Genomic DNA, 17,977 nt, shown 5'->3' with positions numbered 1-17,977 from the left:
AGGAGAGGGGATGCCCTTCCTTCCAGGAACTCTGCAGGAAGCCACCCCAGGGGTGCCAACTTGTCACCTGTGAATTATGCCCCTTTACAAGGCCTTCCTCCTGCTATGGCCTGTGAGCCTCTGTCTGCTAGGCCTTTGATTAAGTCCCAGGCTACAGTTTACATCTCTTCAGAAAACTCACCACATCCTCCAGCCCATCTTTCTGGTTTCACACTTCCTAGCCGACAGCAGTCTGCCCACAGCCCCAAGTCTGCCCACTCTCTCTTTGTCCCCCTCTCCTCCAGACTGTTGGCAAATATCCCCTTTTCACTCTCACCACTGAGCCCTTGTACCTCTGCACCTGGACTTCTCATACTGCCCCCTGCAGCCCAAAATTTACCATAGACATATCCATGTTTCTTTCTCCTTGGGGAGGGAGGCTTCCTTCTCCTTCCCTATCGAACACAGCATCATGGACCACTCTCATAAGATAAATCATTGCAGTGTGTGTGTGTGTGTGTGTGTGTGTGTGTGTGTGTGTGTGTGTTGCACATGTAGAGATAAGAGGACAACTTGTTGGAGTTGGTTCTCTCCTTCTAACATGATAATTTCAGGGATCAAACTCAGGTTGTCAGCCATTTCTCCAGCCCACACTTGTAGTTTTATAGTTATTTTATGATTAGCTCCTTCATCTCCCAGACTATAAAATCCTTAAAAAGTAGACTGTGTTCATTTGGCTCTGCTTTGTTTTATCCCCAGAGATTGTCACAGCCCTGACTAATAAAGATGCTCATTAAATATTTTTTTCAACAAACAAGCGAATGAACTAATGATTTGTTCCCATCCATCCTATACCACAAGCATCAGAAACTGCATGTGTCCCCAGCACAATACAGATGCTACACAGATAGGCTTACATTCATGCACATAGCACATGTTATCCCCAGGTAAATGAACATGCCAGTGCACTGCCACATGCTGCTAGTGCACACTCAGAGGGGCAAGGGACATATGCTCATGCATGCACACTAAGGAAGGAAACATGCCAGGCACAAGCATACGCGTGCATGCAAGGAAAATGCTCCCAAGGCGGACGTCTGCCACCCTGAGCTCATTAAAGCCGGCTAAATATAGCCTGTCTGCAGCTGTGCTCAGCAAGCTGCCCACACAGGCCAAGAAAAGATACCAGTTACCAGGCGGAGGAGGGGAGGCCAGCTGTGGGCAAGGGGCTTCCTGCACTGTGTTTGGGGTGTGTCATACCACATGGACCATAGTCTGAGGGTATGCAGGAAAGGAAACTGCCCTCCGGTCACTGACCCTGGGCAGTAGAGTGAGTGATCAACCTTGTCTACCAGCAGAGAGGGTGATGCCAAGCCATCCTCATCTTCCCTGTCTGAGCTGAGGATCTAAACTCAGGCCAGAGCCAGGAGCTGAAGTTCAAACCCAACCAGGGATACATTGGCCTCTGCAGGTGGCTCTAATGGAGGCTAGGGTAAGGATGAAGATACATGGTTAGTCTGGGACCAGAACTAGGGCTCAATATGGACCATGGCCAGGTTCTAGTCTGGGGACCAGGTAAGGTTCAGAGACCCACATGGTACCCTTCTCTAATGTACAGACCTGGCTGTAGGCAGGCTTCCCACACCTGGGCCAGGTGTAGCAGATTCCAGCACTAGCCCTTGAGAAAGCCAGCATGCTTTTGGGTGCCATGTAGGCCAGGTCCAACGCTGAGGGCCTCAGCAGGTTAGCCTTCCTATGGTAGACTTGGCCCCTGCCAGGTAGAGTGTGCTTCAGATGTCCTCATGTCTCCATCCTGTGCACAGACTGGACCCAAAGGAGTGATTTGGAGAGTTGACAAGTTAAAATAAAACTATCTCTTGAGGAAGTACCTGTGTGGCAGAGGGGTGGGGTACTTCCCCAGGTACCTGGGTAACTGAGGAGAAACTGCAGAAAAAGAGGGAACTTGGCTCCAAATTGGTCAGGCACAGGCAAGGTCTGGGGATGGCGGAGTAGAGAGAGCTGACTAGCCACCTCCTTACAAGTCATCTGTCCTGGGCCATGTTTGTTTTCTCATTGTGACCCACTGGTCATGGTTGAAGCTCTTCTGAGCCCCAGCAACTGCTGAGGCCAAAGTGATAGAGTAGGTTTCTGGGGGCATGTCCCATCTTCTCCCATGACACCTGTGAGAGGTATGAGTAGGCACAGGGGACTTCCTACCCCACAAAGCTGACAAACCCTGCCCTACCCGCTCTGAAAGTACAGGCTGGTCACAGCAAGGACAGGCTGGCTCCCTGTATTTAGCATGCTGCCCAGTCTCAGCAGCCATGAAGGGGGAAGTGAGGGGAGGGTCCCCAGGGATCTGCATCCTTGCTGCCGTCTGCTAGGTAGGAAGCTGCCTCTGTCCCTCTAAAGGGATGGGTAGAATCTCAGACTCCCCCATTAGCTGTGTGTGCTGTAGAGATCATACTCTAGAAAAGAAGGGGAATTGTGCGCACGCACACAATTTATATCCAGATCATAATGGAGGGGAACACTGATGAAAGGAAAAGGTAGGCAGACAGGGGTGGGAGGCACCAGACAGTGAATGAGCAAGGCAAACATGGCTCGGAGGCCCAGACTTCCTGCAAAGGCCCCCCTGCCACTTGGCTAAGAATGACAAAAGTAGGGGAGACACTGGAGGCCTAAAGGCCAGCAGGGAGGCCACAAGAGAAGGCTGTGGCTTTCCATAAGAGATGGGGGCTCAAGCCTGAGCTCTGCAAGAGGCAGTGTGCTGCCCTGGGGTGGGAATCAGGACAGAGGTGAAGAGGAAGGAAGTCTAAAAGGAGCCTAGATTTCAGGCTTGGATTTGTGACGAATGGTACCTTGCTCTCTGCAGAGAACAGAGAAGTGAGCTTGGGTAGGTAGATGGCACAGTCCCTCAGGACCCACATCCAGGGGCCCCACTCAGGCATGTAGGAAGTACCTCCAAATGTCCCTGTGATGGGGTGGGGGTGGGGTAGTGTGAACAGGCAGAAACACAAAGAGATGAACAAAGGAGGCCAGGAGATAGGAAACAGAGGCAGCAGTAGAAGCACCTAGAATGACTGATCCAGAGGAACTCCATGTAGACAGACAGAAGGCTGGGCCCCAGACAGAGGCCTATACTGCACAGGAAGCTGGAGGGAGGCACCTCAGAGCCCCTGCCTCCCCAGTCTCTGATCCTCACCTGGTCCCCCTACACAAGTGTTTCCTGTGCTTCTTCCCATCTGGTTCCAAATAACATAAGTGACCATGGGCCTCCAGCCATCTGTCCAATGGCAGATGAAGGTGGGGGCTTTGTGGAAGCCACAAAAGAGGAAGGAGTGCTGAACACATGAGCTCCAGAGCCAGCAAGAATAAGGTCCAGCCCTCACACTAGTTAGCTCTTTCATCACTGTGAACAAATGCCACAGAGAAGGATTTGTTTTGGCTCAGGTTTCATTCTACTTTCAGTAGGCTCAGTTATGTCTGGGATGTAGTGAACCTCATGGTGGAAGGCTGTGAAGGAGCAAAGCTGTTCATCTTGAGGCAGCCAGGAAGCAGAGAGGCAAAGGAAGGAGCTAGGAACAAGATATCCCCCAAGAACATGACCCCAGGAACCTACTCTCTCTACCAGGTCCCACCTCCCAATGTCTAGTTGTGAATATAAAACCATCTAATTATTAATCTATTACTTCTCAGTGAGTGGACCCTCCAGCTGAAGAGCAAGCCTTCTTTACATGACCCTGTGAGGGACACATCACATGGTACTTTACCTTGGTAACTAAGGCAGCCACAGGATCCACTCCACAAAATGACAAGGTGCACCCCTCACATCTGCCTCAGGAGTTCCGGTTGTCAAGGCTTACCTATATGCCAGTTGTAAGTGAGAGCTGCAAATCACTTCCTATGCACCTGCTACAGAACCATGAGGGTGCTCTCCAATACCCTCAGCAGCTCTGGGAAGCAGAGAGTGTGGCCATCTTTCCACAACTATATATGTATGCTCAGAGATGCTAAGCATCTTGCCCAAAGAATCTCAGTAACTAAATAGAAACACTGAGCTTCACACCTAGACCTTCCTTGAAGGCCCAGACTTTACACCAAAGTCCCAGGGGGTAGAGGGTTTAATTTCTGGCCCAGATTAATATCTTGTTTTCAGAGTGCTTTCAAACACCCAGTGGAAATAAGTCAATAAAGAAAATGCATAAACGTGCACTGTCAGTGGGAAATATTCTAAATTAAGGTGTGGGTAAACTTTTTAAATTCAGGCCACAAACTTTTATTTTAGATTAAAAGTAAACAAACAAATTACCATCAATTACCACCATCATCTCATAAAAGAAAAATAATTTTAATGCCAAAACTTGTAGGCAGGACATAATTATAGAATTATGTGAAAAGCAATGCTCTCATGTGAAGACATTCACCATCACAAAAAGGGTAGGTTTCCTCCCTGCCGGGTTTAGATTTGGGTAGGCTTAACCCAGACAGCCTCCAAGACACAGTGCTTATGGCTCTAAAACTCTTCCGCACATCAACTGTTATTTCTTCCTACGTAAAATATCCTCAAGGAGCAGGATGTGATGACAGCTTTCAGCAATATAATTTTGACCAAAATGTATAACCACAATATAAAAGACTATGCCGCTACTCAAATGCATTTTTTTTTCAGTGTAGCACAGGAGACACAGCATCCTGTCAATCCAATTCTGTTGGGGGGTGGCATGGGAAAGGCACCTGCAGTTGGCCTCCTGGAGACAGCCTATGGCAGGTGGTTAGCTTTCATTTCCAAGTTGCTGATGAAAACCCAGTAATAGCAAGGCATAGTGACATATACCTGTAATCCCAGCACTTGGGAGGCTGAGGCAGAAGGATTGCCAAAAGTTAGGGGTCAGTCTGGGCTATACAATGAGACTCTGTCTCCAAAATAAATAAATAACAATAAGAAAGTCCAACATGAATAGTCTATTTTCCTTCCCTGAGTATTTATATTGCTTCTTTATCTCCTGATGGTTGATTATTTTGGGGGCCTTCCTGGTTAGGGAGAGGCCAGCCCTCCTTCACTGACTACTTCCTTCCTATAGAAACCAAACTTGCCCATAAACATACCTTTCCAATCCAACCCAGCCCACTTATTCTGGCTAACAGGCCAAGTGCCAGACAACTGGAGACCAAAAGAGCCAGAGCCCCCTGATGTTATTCAAACCACCAGTCTTGAGCTGTTCCACTGCCCTCCTTCCCTACAAAAGCTACAAAGTTTGTAGCCAGTTTTTCTGTTAATGGCCTTAGTCTGTCTGTCATCACTAAGTCATCTCTATACTGTAAATAAATTAAAATCATACAGGTACAATTTGAACTCCCCTTTCTTCCTGTCCCCGTCCCTCCTCTTGCACAGCGGCAACTTTGACTGTTCAGGAACCAGGAAAACCATGCTGGAGGCCTGTGCAGCTGCTCAGACTAGATCACAGGTCATGGGTGCTGGTGTGGCTGTACCCTCCACCGAAGCTTAGTAGGAGAGAAGGAGAGGGTTTGAAGGAAGGCCTGTGGCTGGGACCTGGAGAGGTGGTGGGCAGAGTGGTCTGAGCCCCCAAAGCTGCACCCATGATCTGAATAGCAGGTGGGAGAAGGAAGGGGAGTTCTGAGCCTTATCCCCAGCCCAAGTCTCATATGGAAGTCAATACCACTCACAGCAAAGACAAGACCTGTTACAGGCACAGCCACTACCTACTGTGTCTTTGGAAGATTTGGCCAGTACACTGGAGGGATCTTAGCACATCTTTCCTGCATCCAATCCTGTGCCTATCTGGCTAAGAAAACTGGCATAAGGAATCCTGGGAGGCTGGTATGACACACACAAAAATGAAAAGGTCAGCAAATCCAGAACCCAACCCCAAGGCTGCAGACTGCAGAGGTGGCCTCTTTGTAAAGTGATTTTAAAGACCATGACCAGGGTCAATGAGATGGCTCAGCGGGTAAAAGCACTTGCCATGAAAGTTCGATCCCTAGAACTCATGGTGGAAGGAGAGAACCAACGTCAGGTTGTCCTCTGACCTCCATAGTGTACCCATACTTACACACACACATGACATACACAATAATAGTAAATGGAAAGTAAAAGTAATTTTTTAAAAAGGACTGTGTTCTGGGGCACAGCCTTGAACCACCTCATTCACTCCTACCTCAGTCACCATAGGACCTCCTGCAAGCTGGTATTCAAACATGAGGGTCACAAAGGATCAAGAAGGCTGACTCCCCAGTCCCTCCCCTTCCCTGTCCATGTGAAGACAAAGGCACCAGACTTTCAGTGGTCAGTGGGCTTGTCTGTTCTTCCCCATCCCCTACCAGGACCATCAGCCTTACACTCTCACTTTGGCTCTGAGATGGGAACTGACCAATGTGGGTGACGGGAACCCCATCCCAGGCTGAGTGACCCCAGGCCCTCTGCCTCTGCCTGGCTGTTGGAGGAAAGAGGATCTGGGAAGATCCTACCACTCTCTGGCCTCTGAGGGGAGAGGATGAGAGGGGACCAGATCCAGGGGCTTCACCCATCTAAGGGAAAGAAAGGCTCTATAGGGCCAGGCTAACTCACGCTGTTTCTCCTGCAGGATGCTGGATGTGCACGCTGTGGCTCCTTCTCCTGTGGAAACAAGAGAGACATGAGCAGTTGGATCCCTATTCTTCTGCTCTGACTCCGTGCTTCCTGGAGGACCTGCTGGCAGCTGCCTATATCGCAGTACAGCCAGAGGTGGCAGAAGTATCACCCATGTTTCCCACCCTGCCCTATCTACCAGAATTAGCTCTTGGCCTTTGTGTAAAACTCAGGGCTGAGCCCACACAACATCATTGCAGAGTGCTGGGCTGGGTTCTCAGAGATGCCCTTGACCTCCTCGGGGCCATCTTTGCTGGCTCCTCTCCTCTCCCATTTTGTGAAGGAGCTGCTGACAGGTGCTGCCTTCCTTCCCTCCGCACCCTGTCTTATGAGAGTCAGTACTGGGCACTGTGTTCAGGCAACAGCGGCCTCTCTCCAGCCCAGACCTCTCTCCTCGGTTTTTGTTTTTTTATGTTTGTTCATTTGTTTGGTTTTGTTTTGGTCTTTTTGAGTCAGGGTCTCCCTGTATCCTCAACAGGGCTGGAACTCACCATGCAGACGAGACTGGCCTAGATCTCACAGCAATTCATCTGCCTCTGCCTCCTGGTGGTAAGATTAAACTCATGTGCCACCGTGCCTAGCTTTCTCCTCAGTTCTTGATTTGTGGTTCCTGCCATCACCGTTCTCCCACCCCACCCGTTTCTGTGGACAACTTCTCAGACACCTCACACTCTCCATGACCAGTGACGCTGAGTTGTCCCCCAAAATGTGTCTGTAGTAACCCCAATCCTCTGAGGAAGGGTTCCAGGGCACCAAGGGAGGCTACCTCCTCACTTTCCTGCCCCACCTCCACAGGATGCTAGGGCAGTGCCATCCAGAAAATGCCTGACTCCACATATGCAATCCAAGATGCCATTCACCTGATCCCAGAGCCATTTCTACAGCCTGTGACCACTGCCTTCATGGTTTGTGTCACCTGGACGGATCCTAGTCTGTCTCCCAGATACAGACAGAAACCAGGCAAAACCCAGTGTCAGACACAGAGACCAGTGACAGGCATCATGCCTGGGCACCACTTGAAGTCACAGAACCTAGGTGCATTGCCACCAGCAGAATGGGAACCTAGCACAGAAATTAGACCACACCTTCTAAAACATATTCTACTTCCCATACACAGTGCCAGGGCCTGTGCGTGATACAGGGATGAGGATCAAGGTGAGAACAGGGCAAGAACACTTCTGCTCGGAGCACTATGGCACTGACTTCAGTCAGCCATGATGGATGGGAGGGAGAGGGGCAGACCATCCCCATCTAGGGCCCCAAGAAGCTTCCATAAGAAAAGAAAAGACCTTGATATTGCAAGAGGTCAGGAACACCATGCCCTTGGCATGCCAGGTCCAGGGAAGGCAAGGTGTGGAAAAAGGCGGCCCTGGGCAGGAAGCCCATTTATATTAATATAATAGGTATAATATAAAAGCTAAGCCATTTATATCACTGGGGCAGTGATGTTGGCAATGTCTCCGAAATCCCAAGCTCTTGCTGTTTCTAGTGTACCCAAACCTAGCTACATTATTAGCTGAGTCAATGCAAAGGGAAAGGCCAAGGCCTGGTCCAGAGAGTCGGGGAAGTTGCTCTAGTGTTGCCTTTGTTCTGAGGACTTTTCCAACCTGGGGCTACCAAATGCAAATGTATGTTCTCTTACCCAAGGACACTTGAGTCTGACTCTCAGGGGCCTTGGACTCCTCATTCCCTGACTTGGCACACACACTGGGGGCCCACCAGCCCTCATGTCCCCCATCACTAGCTATCACCAGCCCCTGGGCCTCATGCTGTGCCATGACAGAGAGCTGAGTAGAGTGATGTGCTTGCCCTCCCATGCACCTGTTACCTCCATCCAGGACAGACAAGAATTCTCACCCTCTAGGAAGCGAGAACTGGCTTCCTAGATAGGATGGGAAATGGTTTGCTCCCCAAGCCACCTTCAGAATATTCTGTGGCACTGCCAGCCCAGGGAGACATAGCAGGGTGGGAACACCTGTCCCCAATTCTACCTCTGCCCAGAGCTCCTGTTGGAAGGAAGGCAGGGTGAGACAGGGCAGCAAGGTGGGGTTGAGGAAGGCAAGCACCCATCTTAGGAGGCACTGCAGAGCAGGACCACATGTGACTAAGTCCCAGTCCCAGGTACCTGGTCTGTCAGACTTCAGTCACAAAACACAAATGTGGAGATAAAACAATTCAGAACTGGAAACAGGTAATTAAGCCCAAACTCGGGGTACTTCGGAACACTGGTCACAGTCCTGACTATAACAAAAATGCCATGGCATTTCTTGGGCACTTACTATGTGGCAGACCCTGGGGAGGAAAGACAGCCCGGTAAGGAAACACAGACCCAGTCTGATTTACCACCTCGTCCTCGCCTTAGGCCACAGCAGTTCTACACCTGGACCATTTATGAGGTCCTGGTCCTATTCAGTGCTCTGGTTACCACAAACCAAGCTTTGAGCTTGGGGGAAATAGCTTAATGGCTTGAGATGCAGCTTACTGGGCAAGAGGAGCCAGGAGGCCCATGACCTTGAGATACTGATGCACAGGCTGTTCATAGATTAGGAGAAGGGAGTGTTAGTAAAGAGGTCAGAACCAAGCCTTGGGATCTCATAGCCAGTCAGGATTATGGCCATGGCTGTGCAAACTGGTCAGGCTGTACCTGGGAGTACAGATACTTAAAACCTAGTGTTCCCCACACATGAAATCACTACAGTTTATACCTGTGCAAAGCAGACCCCCTCACAGATAAGGAGATAGAGGCTCAGGGGAGCTCAACCACTTGGCAGATGCTGACCCCACTTCTGATGGAGGCTTCCCTCTGCCCCTCCCTCTTGGGATCTCCAGGTTGGGGCTTCCTGGGAGGGAAGGGTAATCACTGAAGCAGAGGAGGCTGTTGGTCAGAGGCAGAGGGTGGGTGGGATGTGAGCAGAGAAGGGACTGCTTGCAAGGAGTGCTGAGACTGGCCATTGTTGCCTGCAAACTTGGTTTCCCTGCAGCAAACCCTGGGCCAGGAGACTGATGAGTGATGAGACTGATGAGTGAGGTAGGCAGGATGATCCTGCTTTTTGGTTTTTTTTGGATGGTTCTGTTTTGTTTTTCTCTTTATCCATTCTGTTCTTTGATATGTTGTACACGTATACAATGCATTCTGACTATTCTCATCTCCTCAAACTACCTTGCCTCCTCCTACCCCTATAAAATTCCCATTTTGTTTCTTGAGAGAGGTATTCACTATGTAACCCAGGCTGGTCTGGAACTTATATTCTCCTGCCTCAGCACTTCACCCCACCCCTACCTCCAGTGTGCTAGGATTACAGATGTGTGTCACCATGCCACGCCTCCTATTCACAATATTAAGGGTTGGGGCAGTTCAGCAGCAGCAGGCTGGCCTTGCCTGCTCAGCCCAGGCCCAGTCCATCTTCCCTCAAAGCCAGTCAGGGAAGAATCAGTTGAGCCTCGAAACTGCAGCTTCCTGATTAGCAAGGTTCCCAGGACGACGGCCATTAACCAAATGTGCAGCTGGCTCAGCCACTGCTTAAATGAGACCCCACTTGGCCTGGAGCTTTCTAGGGCCCTCTGGGCCCGACAGCCTTGCCTCAGCTGGAACTTGCTTATAGCACAGGCACTGACAGAAGCTCCTGCACACAGGATGCCTGTGCAGAGAGGGCTGGGGCTAGGAGCATCAATGCGCTAGGCTGGAGCCCCAAGAATTCTACCTTTCCCAAGTTCACATAACCCTCGAGTCTGGCCACAGCATCTCCCCAGAGAAGACACTTCTGAGTTTCATTGATGGCTTCCTGAGTGATCATCTACTTCCTCTTCCTACCCCTCTTCCAGCAAACCATGATTATGAGCTCCCCCAGCAAGGGAAGCAAAATGTGTAACCATAAACCACTGTTTTCAATAAACATGAGAAACAAGAAAAGTCTCAGCCTGCATCAGAAGGAGGTTGGGTGGAGGCTTGGGAAGGGTTTCAGACCCCAGAGAAAAAGGACCTGGGACTTCTCCAGCTGTTCTGACAGGGCATCTCAGCGCAGCCCCCAGGGGCAGCTAAGGCCTATGTTTGCCCTATGTTGTCCTGTGCCTAGGCCTTGGGAGCCCTAAGCAGGCTCAGTCTGGGCAGGTAGCTCAGCTCAGGAAGGAAGCTGGCAAGGACAAACCCACTCACACTTCCTGTTTAGGCTGTTCCCTAAACACTGAGCTTCCGCTGAGCTGCAGGTCAAGATTCAAGTTCATTACCTCCCATCCCCCAACCTGTGGCAACTATAATAGGTCCTTGGCTCTTCCTTTGATTGCCTTCTGGAATGAGCTTCTCTCTCCCAAAGTAGCCCATTGCTGCCCTGCTTAAACCATTTCACAGACCTAGGGCCACTTACTCCCCAGCCTACATTCAAGACCTCCATCTTCAACTTTCTTCTCCCACCTCCTCCCTAGGTCCTCCCCCAACACTCTTACTCCCCACCTAATGGCTCATGCCCAACCTCAGTGAAGATGAACTCTGTAGGCCAGGCGTGGCAATATACACCTTCAATCCCAGTACTCAGAAAACGGAGGCAGGAGGATCTACAGTTCACAGTCAACCTGGGCTACATAGTGAGACCCTATCTCAGAAAACAGGAAAGATAAAAAGATGAACTGTGTGCTCACCCAAACGTCTCTGCCTCTCCTACCTCCCTCTCCATCATTCCACTTCCTGATCCATCTGCCTGCTGTCCTCTTTGGTCTGTCCTGACCCAGGAAAGCCTCCTTAATCCCTCCAGCCTCGGCTCTGACTCCGTGCCCTCTTGACTCCCTCTTACTTCACTCAACTCTTGCTAGAGCAACTGCCTCAGTGAAGTGTAACTGCCCCAAATGGGTAAGAAGATGGGCAATCATCAAATCTGAGGCTCCTCCTGAGTCATCTATACATCCCCATCACTGATCAACACTGGGTCTGACATAGAGTAAAACATGCTTGAGTGGATGTATGGATGACGACCTCTGATCCACTGCCTTGGGGTCAGGATAGCCTTACATGACAGACAGCGGAAGGAAGGTGTACACCCAGAAAGGCACAACTCTAAGAAGGTGAGTGGGTGTGGAATAGATAAGTTGCATTGGGCAGGAGGGACAGGAAGAGGCTGGGCTCTCGGGGCAGCCTCCTAGAGGAAGAACACAGAAGAGGAGATGAAGCAGAGGAGGATTGGGGCAGAGGCTGGAAGCTGAAGACCTCCCAGTGGGCTTGCGTATCAGCAAGCTTACCCATGGCCACTGGACTAGAACAGAGTAACTGAAGACAAGAGGAGGAATGGCCTGCGAGTCATGAACATCAGAGTCAGAGGTAGCCTTGGGATCTTGGGCCTTAGCAATGGTCTGATGCCCCTTTATAATGTTCTCATGGTAGCTGCCTAAGGATGTTTGATTGCTATAGTAACAGATAACTTACAAACCCTGGAAAACCATAATTGTGAGGAATAAGGCTAGGACCAAATTGTGGATGGCCTTATGTGCCAGGCAGGGGAGATTGCTGATTCTTTCTTCAGGAAGCAAAGACCTAGTTCCCAATTCCATAGCAGTACAATATCACTGCACTTTATTTTAGAAGCATCACAGTAGGGTTGCAGAAGGATGACAAAGTGTCTACATGATCCAGACTTATTCCTTTGCCCCAAATCTCTCCAAAGACATCAATAACTTCCATATGAATTAATCTTCAGCAGCAATGTAAAGTAACAAGGGATGTCCTTTGAAAACCAAAACCAAAGTACCCACAAAGGTAGAAGGTGGAGTGTCATGAAGGAGAGGACTGGGGATGGCTATAGAATTGATGAGGCCCAGTACAAAATCCAAGTGTGGAGCACCTTATTCAAAATCATTAAGGGTTTCAAGATGGTCGCAGCAAGGCATAAAATCAACTGTGGACCCTTCTCAGCATGGAGTCTTGTGTGATTGAAAAGGCCAAATGCCCAGAAAGGCAGCTCAGGAGAGAGGAAAGCCTGATTCTAGTTCTTCAGAGGAAGGTCTGGGGCCTGTGGAGGTAGCTGAGAGGGACAGCAGGCTCAGGGGCAGGAAACATCAGAGCTGTGGAATTTTGCAAATATCTGGGGTTCTACAGTAGCTGAACCAGTGCAATGCTCCATCCCTGACCCCTCCTTGTGCTGAGAAAAGATATCTGTCCCAAAATGTGAGAAAGGATGGACTTCCGAGGGATAGGACACCTTGAGAGGCTGAAAATACCCAAGAGGAATAAATCAAGAGCTGTTCAACTTGCCCAGCAGTGTTGCCTAACCCGCCCTGGTAATTACATGACAGCAGGTTGCAATGAACAGACAGATCCCATCACTCAGACTAACAGGCAATACAAATACAAAGTGGAGCATAAAGCCAAATTCTGCTATATAGTAAAGGAAAACCAACACTGTGCAAGAAAGATATCAAACTCAAAGACCAAAGCAAACAGAGTAGAGGGAACTGGAGCTGTGCATCCCGGGACCAGCTTAGCATCATAATCTTTAATCACTCTTAAATTTGAACATGCATCAGAATCCCTTAGAGGACTAGTTAAGACAGCTTCTAAGCTCTTCTCCTAGAATTTGACTGGTTTGGTAATCTGAGTGAAACTCCATCCCTCACATTTCTGACAAGTCCCCAAGTGATGCTGATGCCACTGGTCCAGTGATGACTCTTTGGAAGCCATGTATTTAGATGCAGGGTCATAAACCAGAGTTAAGGTGAACAGCTGGGGGGCGGTGCTCTTTGGAAAACAGGTGGCAGAAAAGTTTATCAGGGATACCTAGGTGTTGACAGCTTTCTTCCCATTGGGGCGAATGTGTTCATGCTAACACTGCTTGTTTAGGACTGCCTGATCATAGACAATTGCTTAGGGGATAGCTCATAGACTCTTCATATAAATTATTCTGGAAATTATGAACCATGAGCATAAAAGGTTAGCAACATGGTGAGACCTGTCAGGGAACTCAACAAGATTACTCAACATATAAAAAAATCAGATATACCATATTGATAGATTCAAAGATGAAAAGCACATAAGCATCTCAATAGATATGCATAAAAAGGCATTTAACAAGATCCAATATCCTTTGATAATAATAATAATAATAATAATAATAATAATAAACCCCAACAAGCTAGGAATAGGAGGGAACTTCCTCAACCAGACAAAGGATACTTTCAAAAAACCTGCAGTCAACATACAGAATGGTAAAAGACCGAAAGGAACCCTCATGTGATCAACAGCTCAACAACAGAAAGACAAACCAATGGGCAAAGATTTTGAGTAGAAATTTCTCCAGAAAGAAAAGCAAATGAAAAAATGCTCAACATAATTAGTCACTAGGGAAATAAAAATTCAAACCACAATGAGCTATTCCTTCCCACCCACTAGGAGACTATACTCAGAAAGGCAGAGGATACAAACATCAGTGAGGGTCTGAAGACCTGGAACCTTTTCATGTTGCTGGTGAGAATGTGAAATGGGACAGCTGCTTTGGAAGAACCTGGCAATTCTTTAAAAAGTTACATAAAATTACCATGTTATGCAGAAACCTAATTCTTAGGAATGTACCACAAGGGCTGATCACACACACACACACACACACACACACACACACACACACACACACGGTACTTACAGGAACATTCACAGTAGCTAAAAAGTGGGAACAATTAAAATAACCATCATCTGATGAATGTGGTCTATCCACACAACAGAGTGACACGCAGTCACAAGGTGCATAGAAGTTCTAATATAGCTCAAAACCATTATACAGGAAAGAAAGGGCACATATGGTTTGATTTCATTCATATGACTAGGAGTGACTGCTGCTTGGTATGGGGTTTCTTTGGGGCAAGATAAAATGCTGTAGTGATGGCTACACAACTGCACATATTACAGTCAATTTATTATAGACTTTGAAAGAGTGAGTTCTATGTCATGTGAATTATATCTCGACTTAAAAATAGAATTTCGGCAAGAGTTATTTCACTTGGACAGTGTTCACAGCAGTTGCATGCTTCCTTTGATAACTGGAATCAGATAGCCACTGTCTTTGGCTAATTAATCCAACCTTAAGTATGTATGTATTCTGTTCTTGCCAATCTCTAACAGACAGAAAACTCTGAACTTTAATAGAACAGACCAAAGAGAACCTCAGATAACAGAATGAATCCATGGTCTCTATGAATCAATGCCAAGTTCTTAGGCAAAAGAACCAACCAGAGCATATGAAAATGAAAAGGTGGTCGCTGAGAAAGAAGAGCTAAACTCTACAGATGCTGACCAGCAGAACAGAAATTCTGAGCTGATGAGGAAGACGACAAGCTGTTGTTTAGAGCTGAGAAGGAACTAAGACTTGAAGGACAAGTCAGGATGGCTAGAAAGATTCTAGCATCTGTCTAAGAGATGCATTAAAAGGACAAACAGGGATGAAATATTTTGAAGGAGCAATGAAAGGTAACTTCCCAGCATCACAAACTCCTGTCACTCTCACTTGGAAACACTGTGATTGGAATGCAAGGAGGAAGGACTGAAACACTTAAAGCTCCAAGGAGAGAAAACCCCAGACCACAAACAGGAATGAGGACTACATTTGCCTCAGACTGCTTGCACCAATGCACTGTATGCAAGAAGACCACAGGCAAAGATCTTTGGAGACAGATGAGAACGTGATTGTCAACGCTGGCAAGCTTGCATTCAAATGAGAGGTGCACATGACTGGGTGAGAAGACTCCTTATTCAGACCCTGTGGGATGGGTGAAGGGACTGGGTAGAGGTGGTAACTGAAACTTGTATAATTTGGGGGTCACCTTTAAGGAAATGATTATCAAATTTTGACTTTTGCAAAATAAACCCCCCTCCCCCAAAAATAAGGCAGGTTAACACCTCGCTAGGACCCTGAGGCCTTGGGAGTGTCTTCTACTTATTTTCTCTTTAAATTGCTTTGCATGGAAAGTAGAAGGGAAAAAATAATGAAACAAAGCAGTATTAATTAATATAAATTAAATAGAAAAACAGTTGACAATAAAGCTGATTAATAAAACTAAGAGCTACTTCTTTGAAAAAAATCAAAATTGGTAAGTCCTTGGCAATACGGATTAAGAATGATGGGGAGGACTGGACATAAATAGCAGGGAAAATGAGAAAAGGCGTAATTTCCAGACGGTATATTTTTCAACTTGAGGAAGGGCAATGGTGGTATTTACTGGTGAAACTCGTGATAGATCTAACGAGTCATTGTAGTCAGGATCAAACACAAACCTGCCGTCCTCTCTGCTGCTATGGCCTGATGTGGAGAGCCAACACTACTTAGGTACTTTATATATGAGATAATTGTATTGTGAATTATGGTTTTGAACATTAAAAGTGGATGCCCAGAACTGGGGAAATGACTCAAAGGTTAAGAGCACTAGCTGCTCTTGTAGAGGACCAAGTTTAATTTTCCAGCACCCACATGGGAGCTCACAACTGCCTACAACTCCAGCTGTAGGGGATCCAACACCCTCCTCTGGCCTCCACCAGCACCTGTACAGACATGGTGCACATAAACTCATGCAGACACACATGCATACAAATAAATAAAAATAAGTAAATACATCTTTAAAAAGAAAGTGGATCACTCTGGTACGGTGATGGGAGTAAATATGGAGGCAATATTCTAAGCTAGCTATGAGATGCAATTTTAAAAAGAAAAATAAGTGGTATAAATATTGGCAAGAATATAACTGTTAAGATTTTTAAATGATATGGCACTTTTAAAAACTCAAGAGAATCAACTGACAAACTGTTAGGGTTGATAATAAACGATTTCAGCAAAATAGCAAAATTTCAAATACTTAGCTGTGATAATTATTTTGATTGTCAACTTTACTGGGTTAAGGAAAGCCTAGGATGGCTGGAGAGATGGCTCAGTGATCAAGAGTATTTACTGCTCTTGCTGAGGACTTGGCTTCAGTTCCCAGCATTTACATGGCAGCTCACAATCATCTGTAACTACAGTTCTAGGGGATCTGACGCCCTCTACTGATCTCTACAGTCACTACATAACATGTGGTGCACTTACATACATGCAGGCAAAACACTCATATACATAAAATTAAAATATATGAATCAAAAAGCTTTTTAAAAAACAAAAGCCTAGGACATTAGTGAGGCATATATTTGGAGCTGTGAGGGTCTCTGTGGGGGTGTTTTCAGAGGATTAGCTGAGGGGGGAAGAGCCCTTCTGAATGTGGGTGACACCATCCATGGGCTGCAGTCCCAGACTGAATAAAAAGGAGGAAAGGAGAAGGTAGGATGATGGCTCAGTGGGTAAAGCACTTGCTGCACAATTGTGAGGACCAGAGTTCAGAGCTCCAACACTCACATAAATGGAGTGAGCGTGGCAGCCAGCTTGTAATCCCAGCATTCAGTGAGTGGAGCCAGATCAGCTGCATGGGTGCTTTCTGGGTTCAAGTGAGAGACCCTGCCTCAATTCATAAAGTAGAAAATGATTGAGGAAGAACTCCAGTGTCAACCTCTGGCTTCCACATGCATGTGCACACAGTAAACATACATGCATACACGACAGACAGACAGACAGACACACACACACACACACACACACAAAGGCAAAAGGAGAAAGGCAGCTATATGCAGGCATTTTCCTTTCTGTTTTCTGATCCAAAGAGATGTGATGCCTTCCCTACCATGAAGGGCTGTGTCCCCTGAACCATGAGCCAAAATAAATTCTCCTCCTTAAGTTGCTTCCCATCAGGTCCTGGACCACACCAATAAGAACAGAAACTGACACAACAACAGTCAGTTCACAGTAGAAGGACTTCCTCACAGAAATAAGAAACCGACAAATAATCCAGTAGAAGACGGACAAAAAGTGCTTAAGAAAATCAGGGGTTGGACAGGTTGCTCAGAGATTAAAAGCACATTCTGTTTGTCAGGTCTGTTCCATGGGACCTGAGTTTGAGTCCCAGCACCCACATCAGGTGATTCACATCTGCCTCTGGCTTTTTTGGGCACCTGCACTCACATGCGTGTACCCATACACAGACACACACATATATACATAATTAAAAATAAAAATAAATCTTAAGGGACTTGAGAGATGGCTCAGCGGTTAAGAATACCAGCTCCTTTTGCAGAGGACCCAGGTTTCCATCACCCACATGGTGGCTAACAACTGTCTGTAACTCTAGTTTCAGGGAATCTGACACCCTCTTCTTGGCCATGGACATTGCACGACACAGATGCACTTACATACATAGAAGCAAAAAACTGATTCAAATAAAATAAAAATAAGTAAATGAAAAAATTAATAAATATTATAAAAATATCCAAGCCTAGCTTTGACCTCACTATTATCCTGTTTCAGT

General features: G+C 47.2%; 1 protein-coding gene across 1 annotated transcript in view; it reads right to left on the bottom strand.

Moving 5' to 3' along the window:
* The window catches only part of Pitpnm3 (PITPNM family member 3), a 93,430-nt gene that overhangs the window by 40,870 nt on the left and 34,583 nt on the right, over window positions 1-17,977 (bottom strand). Inside the window, exon 4 of the mRNA XM_008855654.3 lies at window positions 6,569-6,616. Coding sequence (XP_008853876.1) covers window positions 6,569-6,616 — 48 coding nt within the window. The remainder of the gene's footprint in view (window positions 1-6,568; window positions 6,617-17,977) is intronic.

The sequence above is a fragment of the Nannospalax galili genome, unplaced genomic scaffold (assembly GCF_000622305.1).
Source record: "Nannospalax galili isolate Female #2095 unplaced genomic scaffold, S.galili_v1.0 scaffold888, whole genome shotgun sequence".
Classification (NCBI taxonomy): Eukaryota; Metazoa; Chordata; class Mammalia; order Rodentia; family Spalacidae; genus Nannospalax; species Nannospalax galili.
This window is presented reverse-complemented; position numbering and strand designations above follow the sequence as displayed.